Source organism: Mesocricetus auratus, unplaced genomic scaffold (assembly GCF_017639785.1).
Source record: "Mesocricetus auratus isolate SY011 unplaced genomic scaffold, BCM_Maur_2.0 Super-Scaffold_100676, whole genome shotgun sequence".
NCBI lineage: Eukaryota > Metazoa > Chordata > Mammalia > Rodentia > Cricetidae > Mesocricetus > Mesocricetus auratus.
In genome coordinates this window covers 187,363,542-187,384,297 of record NW_024429266.1, presented here as the reverse complement: position 1 = coordinate 187,384,297, position 20,756 = coordinate 187,363,542, and the positions used below count along the sequence as shown (strand labels likewise).

At 38.9% G+C, this 20,756-nt stretch overlaps 1 protein-coding gene across 1 annotated transcript; it reads right to left on the bottom strand.

Moving 5' to 3' along the window:
- Positions 1-1,601: 1,601 nt before the first annotated feature.
- Positions 1,602-18,305, bottom strand: Klrb1 (killer cell lectin like receptor B1). Its single transcript, XM_040739142.1, has 6 exons — positions 18,185-18,305; positions 6,116-6,214; positions 5,326-5,400; positions 4,671-4,825; positions 4,204-4,319; positions 1,602-1,869 (listed from the first exon to the last, which is right to left on the bottom strand). The coding sequence occupies exons 1-6, from the start codon at positions 18,267-18,269 to the stop codon at positions 1,746-1,748; spliced, it is 654 nt and encodes a 217-aa protein (XP_040595076.1). The 5' UTR covers positions 18,270-18,305; the 3' UTR covers positions 1,602-1,745.
- Between the last annotated feature and the right edge of the window lie 2,451 nt (positions 18,306-20,756).

Sequence of the window (20,756 nt, the reverse complement as noted above, 5' to 3'; positions counted from 1 at the left end):
TACTGAGCTGAACTTAAGAAAGCCAGTAACAGAGAGGGAGGACTGATGACCAAAGGGATTAAGACTGGGCTGGTTTAACCCCCAGAAACAGCTGACCTGACAAGGGTTAACTCTTGAATCCCAGGCATCAGCCTGGGAATCCAGCATGGGACTGATCAAGACCCCCTGAATGTGGGTGTCAGTGAGGAGGCCTAGGGAATCTATTGAGCCTTGGGCAGCAGATCAGTACCCATCCCAAGTATACACATGGACTTTGGACTCCCATAGAACAATGTGAGGTGCACTCTCACCCTGAACTCTTGGGGGAGGGTCTAGGCCCTGCCCTATATGAAATGACAGACTATGGACACCACCATGGAGGGCCTCACCCTCCCTGGGGAAATGAGGAGATAATGGGGGGGTTGGGGGAGGGCACGGGAGGAGGGAGGGAAAGGGAGAGGGACCTGGAATTGACTTGTGAAGCAACCTTGTTTCTAATCTAAATTTAAACTGAAAAATAAATAAATAAAAAAAGAATAAAAAAAAAAAAGAAAACTCAATTCCCAGGGGATCCAATGCCCCCTTCAGGCTTCTAAGTGTACTGTATGTGCATGGTGCGCAGACATATATACAAGCCGAACATTCATCCATACAAAATAATATTTTATTTAAAAATTATTTTACTCGGACCTTAGCATATGCTTCAATTTAAGTAATTGAATTGGACTATGAGTGTCTAGAATATGTAAATACCTATTTTAATAGAAATTTTAGTATGCCTCATTATACAGTAAATTCAATTTTATTCTTCTTTGGATTGCCACTGACAATTTGTCAAGTTTTTTCAGTGAGAGTTGATATAAAAGAGATTCATCAGAGTAAAAACTAATTTTTAATTTCTGCAACTGAAGAATTAAAAAGATATTGTTAATTTTTTACTAAAAAGTTATTAAAATTAATTTTTACTAAAATAACAAAATATTTAATTGCAGACTTCCTACATTTTGTGCATGAGCCATAGACTATAGACAGTGTGGAAGAAAGATGTGATGAAAACATTAAAATGAGAAGGCCTGTGGAACAGAGGGAAGAGTTAAGGCCTTGCCTTAGTCCATTTTTGTTGCTATAATAGAAAACCGGAGAAAATAGACCCTCCTGTCTCACAGGACTGGAGACTGACAAGCCCAGAACCAAGGTGCCACCAACTCTCCAGGACATGTTTGTGGATTACAGCAGAGTGGGAAGTGTCACACTGACAGAGCTGTTTACCTGCAGTCACTCTCATTATCACGGCATTAGTCAATTGTGAATGTTGGAGGTGTCCATAAAAAGCAACTCTTCCCCTGCCAACTCTGGGCCTCTGGTGTCAGAGTCAGCAGCAAAGACTTTAATCACGGTTCTAGAGCCCAGATGTGAAATAGTTTGGAGTGGAGGGTACAGATGAAAACTTTGCAAACAGCTGTCTACAGATGACCTCAGGGACAGAGATCAACAAAGGTCACACAAGGCCTCCAGTGCCCCCTGCTGGCCTGGGCTTCCTCCTATAGAGCACCTCTCTTAGGATGGCACATCTGTGTCTGTGTACATTTACATTTACAGAATAAAGACATTGCAACTGAGCATCAGTAAGAGTCACCAAGGTTTTATGAACCATGCTTTGTGCCACTAACTGTGCTGGGAGGGCTTGACAGTTCAGTGCATAGATCTGGGGTGGAAGGTAAAGCAATGGAGATGAGCTTTGCAGTCAGGAGTCAGGACACAGGGTTTCAGACATGTTTCAGCTTCTTTTGGCAGATCCAGCGGTTGTCTGCAGAACAGGTGTCAGAAAACACTTCTGTCTTCGAGATAACAGCACAGCTGTCTTCTTTGGCCTTTCCAGTGACCTGTAATCTGAAGAGCAAAGAATAGATGCTCCTAGTCTTTAGGATTTTCTAAAAGTGATCATATCAGCCATTTTTGAATATGTAAGGATACTGCAGATTACACAGTGTTGAAGCATAGTAAACACAATAATAAACATTATAAACACTAAAGATACTGCCAATCAACACCACTAGAATTTTCAGTTGCACCCTCATTGGAGAAGAATTAGTTCATCAAGCATATTTATCATGATGTATGAAAAGGAGAAGGTATGAGAATCTGTCATGAAATCTCCTAGATGTACAACTGACATGTCATGTGACCATGTGGAAAACATCTTCATTATGTTGAGCTTCAAGTTCCTTAAACACAAGTTATAACCAACTACTGCTTAGGGAAGGCATTGAGGTATATTTACATTAATGTACTACAAAAGTTACATGGTAGGTGCTCAGTAAATGTATTCAACATACAGAATGAACACAGTGGGTCTACAGAATTAGATGCACAGAGAAAAAGAGCCTCAATTCATGTGGAAGAAACTCAGGTTTCTTCCTGTCTCATTCCAGAGATGGTGGATCTTTGCTTTATCATGACACTACTCCCACACACAGGGTTCCTGTGGATTGCTGAATGTGGGTTGAGGCCAGATGTAAAGCACTATAACAGGGATCTTATAGGGTGATTATGAGGAAGGGGTGAGTTCAAGACCAACCTGTGTCTAGCAGAGATGTCACACATCAGGCAGTAGGCAGGGCTCCATCACAGCTGTCACTTTTCCTTTGTTTATTTCTGCATGGAGCCCTTGAGCCATAGCAGCAAATTTGATGTCACCCAGTGCCCTGCATGCTAATCATCTATGAACTCCCTTCAACTGGACTTCTGTAAATGTCCCTACATTTCTTCATGCTTTAGCTTCTTTCTTCAATCTTCAAGCCAAACTGCTTAAATCAACGACTTCTTTTCCAAAAGCCCTTGACAGATTCCCAGGACCTCCCCAGCAAGACTTCCAGTGACGACTTTAACATTATCTCATTTAATTCTCAAAATATTCCTGCTTGCAAAATTTTTGCTTTCCCCTTGTTTTCCTAGTCTGAAAACAAGGGATCATAGAGCTAATTTAGAGAAGAGATGGGGTAAGAAAGGAAAGGTCAGAGAATGTGTAGAAGTCAGAGAACAATTTGGGGGGAGCCTCCCTTCTACCTTGTTTCTGACATTGTGCTGTGGATTCCAGACTCTCTGGCCCAGGTGCTTCTGGGTGATTCTCCTGTCCCCTCCTGCCCCTCTGGTGCAGGAGTGTTGTGATACAAATGTGGACTTCTGAATCTGGCTTTTTATATAAGAGTTCTGTGGGATGTCACACTGTAATGTTTATACAGTTAGAGCTTTTACCCAAAGCCATTACCTCAGTCCAGTTAAAACAAAAACAGATTTAACTGACTCTCTTTATATTGTAACAGGAAAGCCTCAAAATGTACCTGCTCACTACTGTCTAACGACAGCATCTCTTTATCCAAAGAGCAGAAGCACACAGCCACTGAGATAAATCCTCTGCCTTACTTGGATTTCTTCACGTGTCATCATATTTTTACTATGAATTAAAATCATGTAAACATTTTACATCATAGTACAATTACACACAAACACACGCACATACACACACACACACACACAGAGAGAGAGAGAGAGAGAGAGAGAGAGAGAGAGAGAGAGAACCAACACACACAAAGGAAAAATCAAATCTTACTATATGTGAAATTATTTTTAAGCAGCAATGTCTACTTTGGTTCTACCTAAAGAAATTCACTTAATGACACACAAAATTGTATGGCAACATTTTTCCACAATTTTAAAGTACTGCTTAAGAATTTCAGTGTAGAGGCTAGAGAACTAGCTTAGAGGGTAAGAGTGCTTACTGCCATTGCAGAGGACCCAGGTTCAAGGCCCAGCAACCTCAGGGTAGCTCACAACCATCTGTAACTCCAGTTCCATGAAAATTAATGACCACATTAATTTTCTGGCCACACTCATACACTCAGGCACACATACATAAAATAAAACAATTTTTTTTATTTCTAGCTGAGTGTGTGAATGAAAAAAAAGAAATTCTATGATTTCCAAGCAGACATGTTCCCCATGTTCCCTGTCTTTTAAAATTCCTTTGTAAATAAATATACACACATACATTATCATAAAGGGTTGATGTCTATTTGTACAAGAAATTTTTCAACTTATTTTAGAATTGTCTTTTCAGCTTATTTCAAGACTCAAGAATTTATAAAGTAAATCAAAACTACAAAAGTAAATTTTCAGTAATATGGATGTGAATTGGATATTCAGATGAGCTCATTTAATACTCACAGGTCAGGGTTTAAAGTAGAGCCATTGATCCACTTCCACATCTTCTCTGCTGATACATAATGCAGTCCAATAAAAAACTGATGTTCTTTGCTCTTTAAGAAATCCCGGATGAATTTCTATAATCAAAACATAGTGGGAGACGTAATCATCAATCTGTTTATCATGACTGACTTTCTTGTACCAAACTTCTAAAACACTATGTCTGCTATTTGAGCTCTTCCTAGTTCCCCACCATCATAAGTCTGTCTCCTTTGTAAAATTGTTCCCTATGTATTTCTACTTTTAATTGATTTGGCCCATTATTGTCAGTTAGTAATTCATAAATCCAATTAGTCTCTTAGATTATGAGCTGCTTAAAATCCAAATCTCCATTTCCTCAACGTAGACAATTGGCTAAGTCCAGAGACGTCAACACAGATTCAAGAAAGAATTATGTTCTAACTGGGCAATTTTATTTATCTGTTTACCAATTCTTCTTCATCTTCAATGAACAACAAAGTGGCTTCTTTCACAGAGCAATCAGTTAGACCTTCAGACCAAGGTCCTGAAGTTTGAGAAATAAATAAGCATTTCTCTCGGTATGAATGCCAGTCTCTCGGGCACTTTAGCATGGCTGATCCCCCTAGAATAAGAAATATTTGTTTATTTCTGCCCTGTTCCTGCTGCACCACAATCAACTCCACACAGTAGCTTCTTCATCAGAGCATGCCAGAACAAGGTTAATGCTGTCATGTGTCAAGGAATCCAAATTAATGACAAAGGATTCATTTTTTTGTTTCTATTATTAGCTTCACAAAAAATAAACTTTAACATATTGATTAAAATAATCAGATATTCTGCTTTTTCACTTGTTATCTGCCTTTTAGTGATCATGTGCACCATCAGCCTGAGGCAGCATGGCCAGTTGCCTACAAACATAAATGTCAAGATCGCCCAATTCAGTGCAACTCCCAGCAACAATATTTACAGAGTGCATGGCTCCCTGCGATTTCTTAATGGTTTATTTTGGATGTTTTCTAAGACATAAAAGGTGATATAGTGTCTTCATTGAGGGCTCTTATGGACTTTAACTGAGGTAACATGTATGCAAAATTTCTTAGGAAATTTAAGCCGCACAGTTACCTTTTGGTTCAGTCCTGTTCTCTTGAGCAGCCACACTGCATTTTTCTGTTGGTGGTTTTTGCGCTAAGAATCCCACTATTAAATAAGATCACACAGAGAAGATTAAATGCTGGAATGAATGGTGGTCTATTTCTTTCTTTCAGAGGTGGGGGTTGGCACAGGGTTTCTCTGGGTAACAGGTTGGACTGTCCTGGAACCCCCTATTTAGATCAGACTGGCCTCACATACTCATAGAGACCCACCTGCCCAAGTGCTAGGATTAGAGGTGTGTGTTACCACACCCAGCTTGTTTTATTTCTTATTTCAGGAAATCAAGTTATTTCATCTGAACATCTGGACTCAGGATGAAATATTAGCAAATAGGATTGAGGGACAAGTTTTGAACCAGGATATCTGAACAAGAAACACACAGAACATGTGGATTCACACAACTCTGAGGCTGCATATCTTCTGATTGACAAGCCAATCTGTGGGTGTTGTTGAAACTCTCAGATTGCTCGCAGTCACACCAACCCCGAGAAAAGGTTGACTGGGTAAGCTAAATATGAGGGTCTTTTGTGTTCTTTGTTATTACCATCTTTTGTCACAATTTGACTATTACTTTTTATAGCTCTAAATGGATATATGCCAAACCTCATACAACATAATGTGAAGTTTCTACAATGAGCACAAGATATTGTCCTGTAACATTAGATGTCATTGACCTTCCCCTAGGCTCAAGGTGGTCAAATGCTATAAAAGGACTAATGTTTTTGGGGAATTATGAAGCTAAAGCTCTTACCTCACTTACCTGAGACACTGAGTCCAGTCAGGCTCAAGACAAGAAGGATCAGCCAAGCACAGCTGAGTTCCAGGACCAACTGACGCCAGTGTGGGCACTGACAGGCATCTAGGATGAACAAAGAATACACTTGTTAAATCCTCTTGGGTACATCTGAGAGAAAAATCAGAGGTGGTTTCCTACCTACAGAAGACCTCCCTTAATGGGTTGGGGAGATGGCTCAGTCATTAAAGGCTAGGCTCACAACCCTCCCTTAACTACAAGGAGTGTTTCCAAAACTCCTAGTGCACTGATTGAACTAAACTTAATGGTACATTCTGTGTGCACTATTTTATACACACACACACACACACACACACACACACACACACACACACGGGGGGGTAGGGAAGAGTTGATTTTTCCATCTTAACTAAGCACATACTACATATGGTGGCTACAGTTTTCACAACTTGGTGTGTGTCAGTAAAAATGAATTTTTCCACTAAGTAAAATGCTATGAAGTACTTTGTACTATCAGCTTTATTTAAAATAATGCTTTATGGCTGCTCGCTGGGATGACTGTGATGTTGACGTCATTACTTTTTCAATTTGGGGTCAGCACTGACTGAGTGAGTGTTACTAGGACACAAGTGCTGGTGACTAGCAATTCACTTCCTAACCTCAATGTACAAGATCTCCTCATTGCTGCTCAGGACAGTATCTAGATAAAAACATTGAGTTACTTACTCCTATAATTTTATAGTTAATGGTTTAAGACTGCTGTTACATGCAAGTAACAGAAGCTACAGACACTGAAATAGCAAATAAGGAGTTACTATGCAATTATATAACATACACAATATCTATAGCATATAAGGGATAGTGTCCTATAACATGGCATATACAGTGTCAGTAGCAGATAAGGGGTTCTGTGCTATGATATGACATAAAGTATGTCTACAGTAGATAAGGGATTCTGTGCTGTAGCATGACAAATTATATGTATAGCTAATAAGGGGTTCTGTGCTATAACATGATACAAACTATGTCTATAGCAGATAAGTGGTTCTGTGCTATAACATAACATACACTATATCTACCACATTGCACTGCCTAGACACCATGTTTGATATCTCTACTTTCTTTGGTAACCATCGGTAATGAATATCTTATACCTATTAGACTATGAAATTAATTAATTTTTGAAATGTGGTCATAATATCCCACAAATTTGTGAATTTAACTTTATGTTAGACATTTTTAAAAATTGGGTTAGATATGGAAAACAATGTGAGTTTTTTATTATTTTTAATTTAAATTAAAACAAGCTTATTTTACATGTCAATCCAAGTTCCCTCTCCCTCTCATCCTCCTACTCCTCCCACTATCTCCCCATCCCACCCCCTATCCACTCCTCCGAGAGGGTGACGCCTCCTCCCTCTCTACAACTGGATTCCAGTTCAGCTCAGGGTTTAGCTGTGGATGTCTGCTTCTGCTTCCATCAGCTACTGGATGAAGGCTCTATGATGGCATTTAAGATAGTCATCAATCTCATTACAGGAAAAGGACATTTAAGGTATTCACTCCACTATTGCTAAGGTTTAGTTGGGGTCATCCTTGTGGATTCCTAGGAATTTCCCTAGGGCCAGGTTCCTTGTGAAGCCCATAAAGTTTCCCTCTATCAAGGTATCTCTTTCCTTGCTCTCTTTTACTCTGTTCTTCCCCCAATTCAACCTTCCTGATTCTTCATGTGTAGTAACTACGTTTGGCCAGTGAAGCAACAAGAGCAAATGACAAGAACTACATATCCAGTCCTAGGGTAAAGGCATAACAGAGATTACTATAGAGTTGTCCTAAGCTGGAAAGTTTAAGTCTTTAACCTAATATTTCTATCTAGGAAGAAAGAACAATAACCATGACAGTCTAATCTTCAACCCCATCAAAGACCTGAGAAGGAGGATAACAATACTAGAGTAGGCAGGAAGTGCAAGCAAGCAACTACCAAAAGGTGCAGGTAATATTAAATCTTTTTCATGCCCTATTGTTTGTATCTCTGCTTCTGGTGTATCAGATTGAAGGTCTTGTAAGGCCTGTAGTCTATTTATCATTGTTTCTCTCAGTGTTTGAACTTCCTGGACCATATAAGTTCCTAAAGATTTCATTGAATCAGTCAGTTTCTTGTTCCTTTTATTTATATATGATTCTAAACATTTAATATTCTCATCCTTAGATATTATCTGAATGGCATGTAAATTGCCTTCCAGAAACAATGTTTTATCTGCTAGCTTGTCATTAGTCGCAGGCATGGAACAAATTCTTTCTGTTAGTATTTCAATCTTATGTTCCAATCTTTGTATTTTATTTGCCGAATCATCAGACATGGAACAAGTTTTTTTCTGTAAGCCTTTTAAATCTTTCATATATATTGGTTCCCACTGACATTAACAAAACCTTTTGGGTGTGTTGTTGTTGTTGCTGCTGCTGCTGTTTTTTTTTTCAGTAACAGCCACAGGAAAAGTCATAGGACATGACATAACAACCTTACTCATGTTCTCCTCTCCCTTCCCCTTCTCTCCTCTCTCTCCTACCTCCTTCTGCCTCCCCCCATGCTCCCGATTTACTCAGGAGATCTTGTCCCTCTCCCCTTCTCGGGGGTTCATGTACGTCTCTCTTAGGATCCTCCTTGTTTCCTAGCTTCTCTTGGGTTATAGATTATAAGCTGGTTATCCTTTGCTCTATGTCTAAAAATACCTGTTCAATTACATTTGTAGAAGCATCATTTGCAATAGCCATAACCTGGAAGCAACCTAGATGCCCCTCAAGAGAAGAATGGATAAAGAAAATGTGGTACATTTACACAGTGGAGTACTACTCAGGTAAAAAAACAATGACATCTTGAAATTCACAAACAAATGGATGGAACTAGAAGAAACCATCCTGAGTGAAGTAACCCAACACAGAAAGACAAACACAGTATGTACTCACTCATGAATTTTGTTTATAAAGCTAATAACCAGAAATATTGGTTGTCTCTTACATCTCTAATTTAATCACAGTCTCCCTTTGTTCTCATTTAGTTTCTAACACTCTATGCAGTACCATCTTATGAGTGACCTTCTAGATTTAAGTATTAGAACAAAATACTGTACCATTCTGAACAAACTTTCCCATCGCTTTTGGTTTTGCCAGGTTCTGTTTCTCAGATTGGATTTCCTGTAGCTTAGACTACTCCCAGACTTCCTCTGTGGTAAAAGATGACCTTGAACTCCTGATGCTCCTGTCTCCACTTCTCCAGTACTGGAATTACAGCTGTATCATACCATGCATGACTAGGGATTCCTAATTTCTACAGCTATAGCTGTTTTTGTTTTGTTTCTATAATTCCTGGCATGCTTTGAGTTACATGTTAAAATTTGAAACCAGATGTTCTAAAATGTTCCTTATTCTCATTGAGTGGTCAGGAATTGCTCATATATCCATATCTACTTCTTTTTTCTTTTCTTTCTTTCTTTTCATTATCTTTGGTGGCTGAATTGTATGATTGAAATTGCGGACAAACACTAGTGGTCTTAGGACTGTACAGCAGTTTTAGGAAGCTGACAAATAGTCATTAAGTAAGTTAAATCATTTGCTACTGACTATGTCAGAGGAGCAGCAGATGGCAATAGAAGTTTGAGGTGTCGGCCCATCAGGAGAAGAATGCCTTGATGAGTGAATCTCTGACTGACAATGCCCAGAGACCACAGACTCCAAAATGTCTTTTGCTTCTGTTGTGCCTTTCCATGTTTGCTTCTGCCATCTTTCTCAGGTATCTGGAATGCTGTGAATGGGTGGGGGAGATTCCCCACTGCCTATTATGTCGTGTGTTTATCTCATAGAAACATCCTGTTTTACTCAGCATTATTACCTGTGGGTTATTATGAAGATGATTTCCTCCTAAGCTGTACTGTTTAACTGAAGCAACGATTTAATACAATAATAGTGTTAGTTTAAGTAGGATTTTGATGACTGAAGGTTTTTAATAAATATAGTAAAGAATTATGATAGAGATTAGTATAGTGGAAAAATTAATATAGGTAAAGGTAAGATAAAATGTTGCTCCTGCCTTTGATAAAGCAGAGTGTACAAATGATTAAAAAATAAAACAAGAGAGCCAGGCGGTAGTGGTGCACACCTTTAATCCAAGCACTCCAGAGGCAGAGGCAGGCACATCTCTGTGAGTTTGAGGCCAGCCTGGTCTACAAAACTACACAGAGAAACCCTGTCTCGAAAAACCAAATAATAATAATAATAATAATGATAATAAATAAAACAATGAAGTGTCACACAGCTAGAACACATAAATGAGTTTCTATTGAGGAGCTGTATAGACTGACTTAGGCTAAAGATTAAGAAAAATAATTGAGTCCCAATAGCATACCTAGTTTAAATTCTTTTAACCTTAATGGTGGGAGATGTGTCCTCAGGTTTCAGAGTATATCACAGTTGAAACAAAGCTCTGAAAATAACAAAATTAGACTAAGTTATTTTCATCAAATAGCTTTGAGATGAAAAACCCAAAGAAGGCAATCTAAAATTTTAGAAAGGCATATAGCTGAATGAGGAACTTGGTAAGGTCAAGTAACAAATACAGTCAGCACAACTATTACGAGCTGACATGCTTTCCTTGCTAGGATTGGTTGATGACCAAAGATGATGATTAATTCCTTGTACCCATTTTTGTACTCAATTTCCTGGTATAAAAAAAACTAAGGATGAGTGGATATGCACCCTAAAGATTTAAAGCAGAGCCAAACAATTGTTTTCCATTTATAAAAGTTTAGTTTTGTTATTCTTTAAAGATTACCTTTCTAGATAAGTAATAAAGTGATTGGTCTTTTCTTTGTAACCACAAAATGCAGGCTGCCAGTAAAAGAATACCTTGTTTGCCCACACTGTAAATTTATAACAGGTTGCTCGGGTATAATTTGTTTTTCACCTGTAATATGTAAAATGTTTAAAACAGGTCACTGCCTATGTCCCTCATTCTGTTTTTTGTTTACTGAGACATCTAATTACTATGCTGTAAATTTCCCAAAGTCTGAGCTGTTTACCTCATGGATTCAGACAGTTTCATTTCTTTCACTACTGGGTCAGTGTTTTCTCTTCACAATCTTTGCTCTGGTTTTATTCTACTATTTTTGTCCTTTAGGTTTCTGTTCAAGTTAATAATGGGTGGGATAATAATCACAATGAGGGTAGACAAAATTTTCTAGGCTCTTGTTTTGGGATCTTGGATAATAGTGTTGAGGAAATCTCATTGTTTTTCTCAACTTTCACTTTCTTGCATCCATTTCAAAAAGCCCTTTCCCATCCTTTTGCTAGGCAGGGACATAAGGAAAAGAAAAGCATGTTTCTTCCTATCATGCTGGTTGGGATGGTCCCAGCAGTGTCACAGCCTTCACTTTCCCCTGATTTGGTGACTCCAAGATGTTTTCCCAATTTTAACATTTTTAATTTAATAGTCCCTAACCTAAAACCTCACACACTTATAGTGGCAGACTTCAACACCCCACTCTCACCACTCGACAGGACTACCAGACAGAAACTTAACAAAGAAGCAGGAACTAATAGAAGTTATGACCCAATTTGGGTCTAACAGACATCTATAGAACACTACATCCAAACACAAAAGAATATACATTCTTCTCAGCACCACATAGAACCTTCTCAAAAATCAACCACATAGCAAACATCAACAGGTATAAAAAAATTGGAATAACTCCATGTATCTTATCAGACCACCATGCTCTAAAGTTAAAATTCAAAAACAGCACAAATTGCAGAAACCCTACAAGCTCATAGAAATTGAATAATGCCCATTTGCACCATTCCTATGTCAAAGAAGAAATAAAAAAAGAAACTAAAGACTTCCTAGAATTAAATGAGAATGAAGACACAACATGCCCAAATTTATGGGACACTTTGAAAGCAATGCTAAGAGGAAAGTTCATAGCACTAGGTGTCCACATGAAGAAACTGGAGAATAGTCACACTAGAGAATTAACAACACTACTGAAAGCTCTAGAACAAAAGGAGGCAAATGCACCCCAGAGGAGTAGACACCAGGAAATAATCAAATTGAGTGTTGAAATCAATGAAGTAGAAACTAGGAAAACAATACAAAGAATCAATGCAACAAAGAGTTGGTTCTTTGAAAAAAATCAACAAAATAGAAAAACCTTTATCCAAACTTACCAAATGGCAGAGTGTGAACATGCAAATTAACAAAATCAGAAATGAAAAGGATAACATAACAACGGACACTGAGGAAACCCAGAGAATCATCAGGTCATATTTTGAAAACCTGTACTCCACAAATTTCGAGTATTTAAAGGAAATGGACAACTTTCTGGATAGATATCATTTACACAAATTGAATCAAGAACAGATAAGCAACTTAAATAGACCTATAACCCCTATAGAAATAGAAACAGTCATCAAAAGTCTCCCAACCAAAAAAAAAAAAAAAAACCCAGGGCCAGATGGCCTCAGTGCAGAATTCTACCAGAAATTCAAAGAACAGCCTTTACCAATTCTCCTCAAAGTATTCCACTCAATAGAAGCAGAAGGGTCTTTGCCAAACTCTTTCTACGAGGCTTCAGTAACATTGATACCCAAGCCACACAAAGACACAACTAAGGAAGAGAACTTCAGACCAATATCCCTCATGAACACTGTTGCAAAAATATTCAATAAAATACTTGCAAATCGCAAAAGGCGTTGGTGGCTCATGCCTTTAATCCCAGCACTCAGGAGGCAGAGGCAGATGGATCTCTGTGAGTTCGAGACCAGCCTGGTGTACAAAACGAGTTCTAGGACAGCCTCGAAAACAATACAGAGGAACTCTGTCTCAAAACAACAACAAAAAAAACCTGACAAATCGGACCCAAGAACACATCAGAATAATCATCCACCATGGTCAAGTAGGTTTCATCCCAGGGATGCAGGAATGGTTCAACACACAAAAATCCATCAATGTAATCCACCATATTAACAAGCTGAGAAAGAAAAATCACATGATCATCTCAATAGATGCTGAAAAAGCCTTTGACAAAATCCAATACCCTTTCATGACAAAGGTCTTGGAGAGATCAGGGATAACAGGACCATACCTAAACATCATAAAAACAATATATAGCAACCCAACATCAAACTGAATAGAGAGAAACTCAAGGCAATTCCTCTAAAATTAAGAACAAGACAAGGCTGTTCATTCTTTCCATACCTCTTCAATATTGTACTTGAAGTTCTAGTTAGAACAATAAGAAAACAAAAGGAGAACAAAGGAATACAAATCGGAAAGGATGAGGTCAAACTTTCACTATTTGCAGATTATAATATGATAGTTTACATAAGTGACCCAAAAAACTCTACCAAGGAACTCCTATGGCTGATAAATACCTTCAGCAAAGTGGCAGGATGTAAGATCAACTCAAAAAAATCAGTAGCCCTACTATATACAGATGATAAAAGGGCTGAGAAAAAAATCAGAGAAACATGGCCCTTTACAATAGCCACAAAAAACATAAAATACATTGGGGTAATGCTAAACAAACAAGTGAAAGACCTGTATCGCAAGAACTTTTAGTCTTTAAAGAAATAAATTAAAGAAGACACCAGAAAATGGAAGAATCCCCCATGCTCTTGGATCAACGTAGTAAAAATGGCAATCTTGCCAAAAGCAATCTGCAGACTCAATGCAATCCCCATCAAAATCCCAGCACATTTCTTCACAGACCTTGAAAGAACAATAATCAACTTTATATGGAAAAACAAAAGACCCAGGATAGCCAAAGCAACCCTGTTGAACAAAGCAACATCCAGAGGCATCACCTTCCCTGACTTCAAGCTCTATTATAGAGCTATAGTCCTGAAAACAGCTTAGTATTGGCACAAAAATAGACAGGTAGACCAATGGAATAGAATTGTACACCTAATCTTTGACAAAGGAGCTAAAATTATACAATGGAAAAAATAAAGCATGTTCAACAAACGGTGCTGGCATAACTGGATACTGGCATATAGAAAACTGCAGATCTATCACCATGCACAAAAGTCCAAATTGATCAAAAACCTCAACATAAATTCAGCCACACTGAACCTCTTAGAAGAGAAAGTGGGAGGACCCTTGAATGAACTGGTACCGGAGACTGCTTCCTGAACATAATACCAGTGGCACAGGCACTGAGATCGACAATTAACAAATGAGACCTCCTGAAACTGAGAATCTTCTGTAAGGCAAAGGACACAGTCAACAAGACAAAAAGGCAGCCCACAGAGTGGGAAAAGATATTCATTAACCCCACATCTGACAGAGGTTAATCTGCAAAATTTACAAAGAACTCAAGAAGCAAGTCTCCAAAACTCCAAAGGATCCAATTAAAAATGTGGTACAGAACTAAATAGAGAATTCTCAATAAAGGAGCCTAAAATGGCTGAGACACACTTGAGAAAGTGCTCAACATCCATAGCCATTAGGGAAATGCAAATCAAAACAACTCTGAGATACCATCTCACTCCTGTCAGAATGGCTAAAATCAAAACACCAATGACAATTTATGCTGGAGATAATGTGGAGAAAGGGGAACACTCCTCCACTGTTGGTGGGAATGCCAACTTGTACAGTCACTTTGAAAATCAGTATGGAGATTCCTTAGGGAAATGGGAATCAATTTACTACAAGACCCAGCAATTCTACTCTTAGGCATATACCCAAAAGATGCACATTCATACAACAAGGTTGTCTGTTCCACTATGTTCATAGTAGCATTATTTGTAATAGCTAGAACCTGGAAGCAACCTAGATGCCCCACAACTGAAGAGTGGATAAAGAAAATGTGGTACATTTATACTACAGAGTACTACTCAGCAGAAAAAAAAGTAAAAAGCAATGAAATCTTGAAATTTTCAGGCAAATGGATGGCACTAGAAGAAACCATCCTGAGTGAGGTAACCCAGTCACAAAAAGACAAATATGGTATGTAGTCACTCATATATGGATTTTAGCCATGGATCATGGGAGTGCCAGCCTACAATCCCACTGCCAAACCTTCATCCAGCAACTGATGGAAGCAGAGGCAGATACCCACGGATAAACACAGAAACTGAACTCCTGGAACCCAGTGACAGAGAGGGAGGAATGATGAGGAAAGGTGTCAAGCCCGTGCTGGTGACACCCACAGAGACAGCTGACCTGACAAGGGGGAGCTCTTGGACCCCATACTGATGACTGAGAGGTCAGCATGGGACTGATCCAGACTCCCTGAATGTAGTGTCAGTGAGGAGGCCTCAGTATTCTATGGGGCCTTGGATAATAGACCATTATTTAGCCCTGGCATACAAATGGACTTTGGGAACCCATTCTGCATGGAGGGATGCTCTCTCAGCCTGGACACATCGAGGAGGGCCTAGGGCCTGCCCTGGATGAAATGACAGACTCTAGAGATCCCCATGGAGGGCCTCACCTTCCCTGGGGAACAGTGTGGGGATTTGGTGGGGGGCTGGGGAGCTGGTGGGGGGCAAGGGAGGAAGGGAAGCAGAGGGAGTTGGGATTGACATGTAAAGCAAGCTTGTTTCTAGTTTAAATAAAAAATTATATATAAAAATAGTCCCTAACCTACTGGTGGCGATTGATTTCAGGTGATCCATCCACCAGAATGCAAGGCACTGATGAGTCAGTCTCTGATAGGCAAGGCTGCAAGGGGTCGGTCCAGAACACCTCTTGCTACTGTGCCATTACACCTCTGACACTGCTAATTTTCTCTGGTATCTGGCATTGTGTCAATGGATGTGAGGCAATTTTCCACTAGCTTTAATGTATTGTGGTTATCTCAGGGAAATATCCTGTTCTAATGGGCATTTTTGCCTGAGGATTATTTGAAGATGATTTCCTCCTAAGCTGTACTGTTTAACTGAAGCAATGATTTAATGCAATAATAGTGCTACTTTAAATAGAATTTTTATGATTGAGGGTTTTGAATAAATATAGTAAGGTATTGTGATAGAGGTTATTTTAATGGGAAATTTTATATAGATAAAAGCAGGACATATTGTTGTCCCTGCCCCTGATAAAACAGGGGCTGTAAGGATAGAAAATAAAAAGAAGGAAGTGTTCTTATTTGTTCTAGGACTTATGAGTTTCTCTTGAGGAGCTCTACAGACTGTGGCTTGGGTTAATGATTAAGGAAAACAATTGATTCCTAGAAGATAGTCTAGCACAAGTCCTTTAAATATTAATGTTTGAAGATGTGATAATGAGTTTCAGTGTGCATTTTAGCTAAAACATAGCTATAAATAATGACAAGTTTAGGTATATGTTTTTGTTAATGCCCTTGAGGTAGAAAATCTTGGGGAACAATTTGTAGTTTAGAAAGGCATACTTTTAATAGTTGAAAAAGAGACTCACTGAAGTCAGGGAACAAAAACAATGACAACCTATTGCTGGCTTTTGTATCTCTCTTGATAGAATGCGTTGGTGATCAAAGGTGATAATTAATTCCTCATACCCACTCCTGCACTTAGCCCCCTGATATAAAAAAAATGACAAATGGGTAAGTTCTCTAAGGATTTAAAGTAGAACTGATTATTTTTCATATAGAAAAAATTTAGATTTGTGATTCTTACAAGTTCTTTTATAACATTAGCTTTAGAGATAAATAAAAACAATTGATCCTTTCTTTGTAACCACAAAATGCAGCCTGAAAGCAAAAGAACTGAGAAAAATACCTTACTTGTTTGCTTATTCTGTTAATCTACAGCAGCTTTCTTGTACATGAAAGTATGTGTGTTTACAGGAATAATTTCTTTTCCTTCTGTAATATGTAAAATGTTTAACCATGTAAGTAAAATGAGAAACATCTCATTTTTCACTTGTATTCAATGTAATCATTCACTTAAAAAGAACAGAATGTGACCACATTGTAATTTTTATGTTGCTTGAAAGGTTCTGCTAGGTATATAAGGTATAAAGGGAAAAATAAATGCATAAAAGGCATCAATTTGGATAGATGTAAGAAAAGAAATAAATGAGAGAGAGATCATAGAAAGACCCTAAGTGTGTGTGTGTGTGTGTGTGTGTGTGTGTGTGTGTGTGTGTGTGTGGTTTTTCTCTTTTTACAGGCCCCGGAAAGTTAAGTTTTACTCCCTCAGATAGAAAGGTCAAGTTGAGTGGTTAGTTCACCGAGTCTGTGACTCCCCCTCAATTCCTGCACTGCTGAAGGCTGGTCCCCAGGGCAGCATTCACAGAAAGTCTTTCAATATTGATAATTACATAGTTCTCGCAATGTAGTATTAATGTTAAAGTGAAAACAATGTAATGATATCAGTAAGTTCAATTAGATCACTGACTGCAATACTAGTCTTGCAACAATTTTAGACACATTTTCTCACCTCAGTTTCTGGCCCCTTTTCACACACTCTCATCTCATGTTTTGAGAGTTCTCTCACTTAGATTACTAACCTCTCTGGCAGAGGTGAGGGTTGGTTTCCCCAATGCTGATTGCCAAGGGTGCAACTGTAGTAGACCTGAGTCAAAGTGTCGGGGCTCTGTACCAGGATCTGGACTGGGCAAGCTCTTACAGCAAGTCTACCGTGTCTAAAACAGTTGTCTGTTCATACATGGAAAATGTTATTTATTCACAGACTTTTAACTGAAGCCCAATAGGAGAATCCCTGTTCACATTTCATGAACTTCTTGAATAAAATTACATTTAAGTTTTCTCTACAAAATTGTGATTATCTGACATGTGTGAGCATGTGTGTGTGTGTTTGTAAATGAATAGGTGAGTGTGTGAGCGCCTGTGTTTATATGTCTGTGTGACCGCAGGTGTGTGCATGTCACACCAGGTGTAGAAATGCAAGAGCAACTCTCAGGAGGTGATTTTCATCCACCAAAGGTATTGGGAATTGAACTTTTGTTGTCAGATTTGTGCAGCAAGTGATTTTACCTGATGAGCCATCTCACCATGCCAAAGCAATCATTTAAAATTATAACATAATTGGAATCATAACTCTAGAATATGTCCAGGTACTGAAAGAAGAAATAAAGCCACATACCTGTGTGAAGAGATGAATGTGATGCCTGGCTAAGCCCCTGAGTCCTGGCTAAGTTTAAGTCAGCGTAGACAACTGATGTGTCCATCAAGGTAGGAGGTATGGCACTGGCATGTGAGTGAAGAGAAACTCAAAGCTCTGTGAGGCCAAATGAACAAAAGGAAATCCGCTGTGAAGACTCTCCTGCCTGTGTCCACACCCACACACACTTGTATCTGAGGGTTTCTCCAGTTACCGGACTTGGTGTTCATTATGCTCTCACAGTTTACTCATTCTTATCTTTCAAAGGGAAGATATAACACATGGTATGCTTTTTGAGAAAATTATGGAAAAGACTTTTTTGTTCTTATTTCTTTAGCCGTGTGTTTTGTTATTTCCTCAGAGCAAATGTCAGGGTACATGACTACCTGCTGTGGAATATTCCTTTACACTATGTGAATGTATTTTTGTTGTGATTGGTTTAATAAAGAACCGGGCTGAACAGTAGCCGAACAGAATAAGTTTAGGCTGGAGAGCCAGACTAGGAGAATGCTGGAGGAAGAGGGTGGAGTCAGGAGTTGCCAGCCACACAGAGAGGGAGCATTAGATGAACCTACCATGTTAATAATTGTATCCCTAAGTGACAGACTGTAAATAAGGAATATGGGTTAGCTTAAAATGTAAGAGCTAAAGCACTGAACCATACTCCTGGACTCCAGTTGTAGAGAGGGAGGAGAGATAAGCAAACCAGTCAAGACTATCCTGGAGAAACCTACAGAACCAGCTGACCTGACCTTGTGAGAGCTCACAGACCCCAGTCATAAAGCTGGGAAAACAGCATTGGACTGAACCAAACCCTGTGAATGTGGATGCCAATTAGGAGGCCTGGGCAGGCTATGGGACCTCAAACAGAGGAACCAGTATTTATCCCTAATGCACAAATGAACTTTGGGAGCCCATTCTCTATGGATGGATACTATTTCAGTCCACATACATAGAGGAAGGCCAAGGCCCTCCCCAAATGTCGTGACAGACTTTGCTGATTCCCCCATGGAAAGCCTCACTATCCATTGGGGAGTAGGTGGGACATTGGTTGGGGGATTGGTAGGAGACATGAGAGGGTGGGAAGGAGACAGAATGGGGGGATTGATATGTAAAATGATTGCTTCTAAATAAAAAAGTAAATGAAAAGTGTAAGAGCTAGCTAGTAATAAGCCTGAGCTCAGGCTTATTACTAGACAGATGATAGATAGACAGATAGAAGATAGATAGATAGATAGATAGATGATAGATAGATAGATAGATAGATAGATAGATAGATAGATAGATAGATAGATAGATGATAGATAGACAGACAGACAGATGTTAGATACATACTGGCACAATAGGAAAAGCTGTGAGGAGGGAGTCAAATGTGCTTTTCAGCATTGTCCTGAAGGCTCACATGGTTGTTATAATATTCACCTGAGTGAAATGACTTTATCTGTCAGAGCTGCAGAGAGTGGAGGACTTGGGTCTATAGAGTGTGTTAATTCCTTCAAGGATTTTCAGGCCTAGAGACTTAGAGCAAGACTCCAAATTCCATGTCAGACATTCTCAGATTATAGGTAAAGAAGAAGTAAAGCACGGATTTCCTTAAACTTCCTTTCTGTGTACAGAGTGAAATGTACCAGGCACTCAAAATTACATGTCAGTGGCAGCAATCTGCTGGCTGAGTTCTAGAAGACAGGAGATGTGTACTCACAGCATGATGTACACCCTCATTCCCCAAGATGATTAAAAAATGAGAGGAAGCCTGTGTGCAGGTCTCATAACACACTTAAGACTCCGTGAAACCTCCTCAGCTGTCACTGTTTGTTCATAGTCATTTCACTCAATGCCAGACACAAAGATCTTCCTCATTCTTCATCTAAACCTAAGATTCCAACAAGCATGCAAGACCTTCCAGAGATGTCAATCTTGAGTTACTCTATACAGTTCTAGAAAATTATCAAATATAGCAGATAGGAATTTCAGTGTATATTTCATAAGGTTCTCAGTTTTATTATATACAAGAATCACCAGAAAATTTGTTAACAATGTATGTCCCTGCCACATGAACTCCTTTTTCAAGACGGTGTGGCCTTACATGTGGATTGTGTGAATAAACATTCCAAGTATTAAGTTCATTCATGGAGCATACTTAAATAAGCAATCCTGCAGCCAATGAAAGCTGTGGGGATGAGTTAGAAATATCATAAAGTGAAGAGATCTGATGCTCTAAGCAGACGAATCAGACCCTGCTGTGAGGACACTGACTTGAGCTGTAATTTCTGTGGCTACTAAGAATCTGCAATAGCTCTGCTAAAAATGGCAGGTTTGAGGTAAGATGATTTCTGATAAACATGCTTACAAACACCTCTGTTCTATGAAGTGTGAACTAAGTGGAAAAAAACAAGCAGAGATGAGCGTCATTTGTCCACATGAGTGGGAAGAAAACTGACCACTCGCGGGTTACACAATATCAGAAACAACTGCTGCACAGTTATGTGGCTATCATCCTACAGATAATAAAATGTGCTCTCTTGAGACTGCAATCCTGAGAATTTAGTTGTGT

Excerpts from the sequence above, each read along its gene's own strand:
- Klrb1 (XM_040739142.1), bottom strand. The coding sequence starts at position 18,269 with ATGGACACATCAGTTGTCTACGCTGACTTAAACTTAGCCAGGACTCAG. Across the intron at positions 6,215-18,184 it reads ACATTCATCTCTTCACACAG|ATGCCTGTCAGTGCCCACAC; the intron begins GTATGTGGCTTT and ends TGTTCATCCTAG. Across the intron at positions 4,826-5,325 it reads GAACAGGACTGAACCAAAAG|GGGGATCAGCCATGCTAAAG; the intron begins GTAACTGTGCGG and ends TTCTTATTCTAG.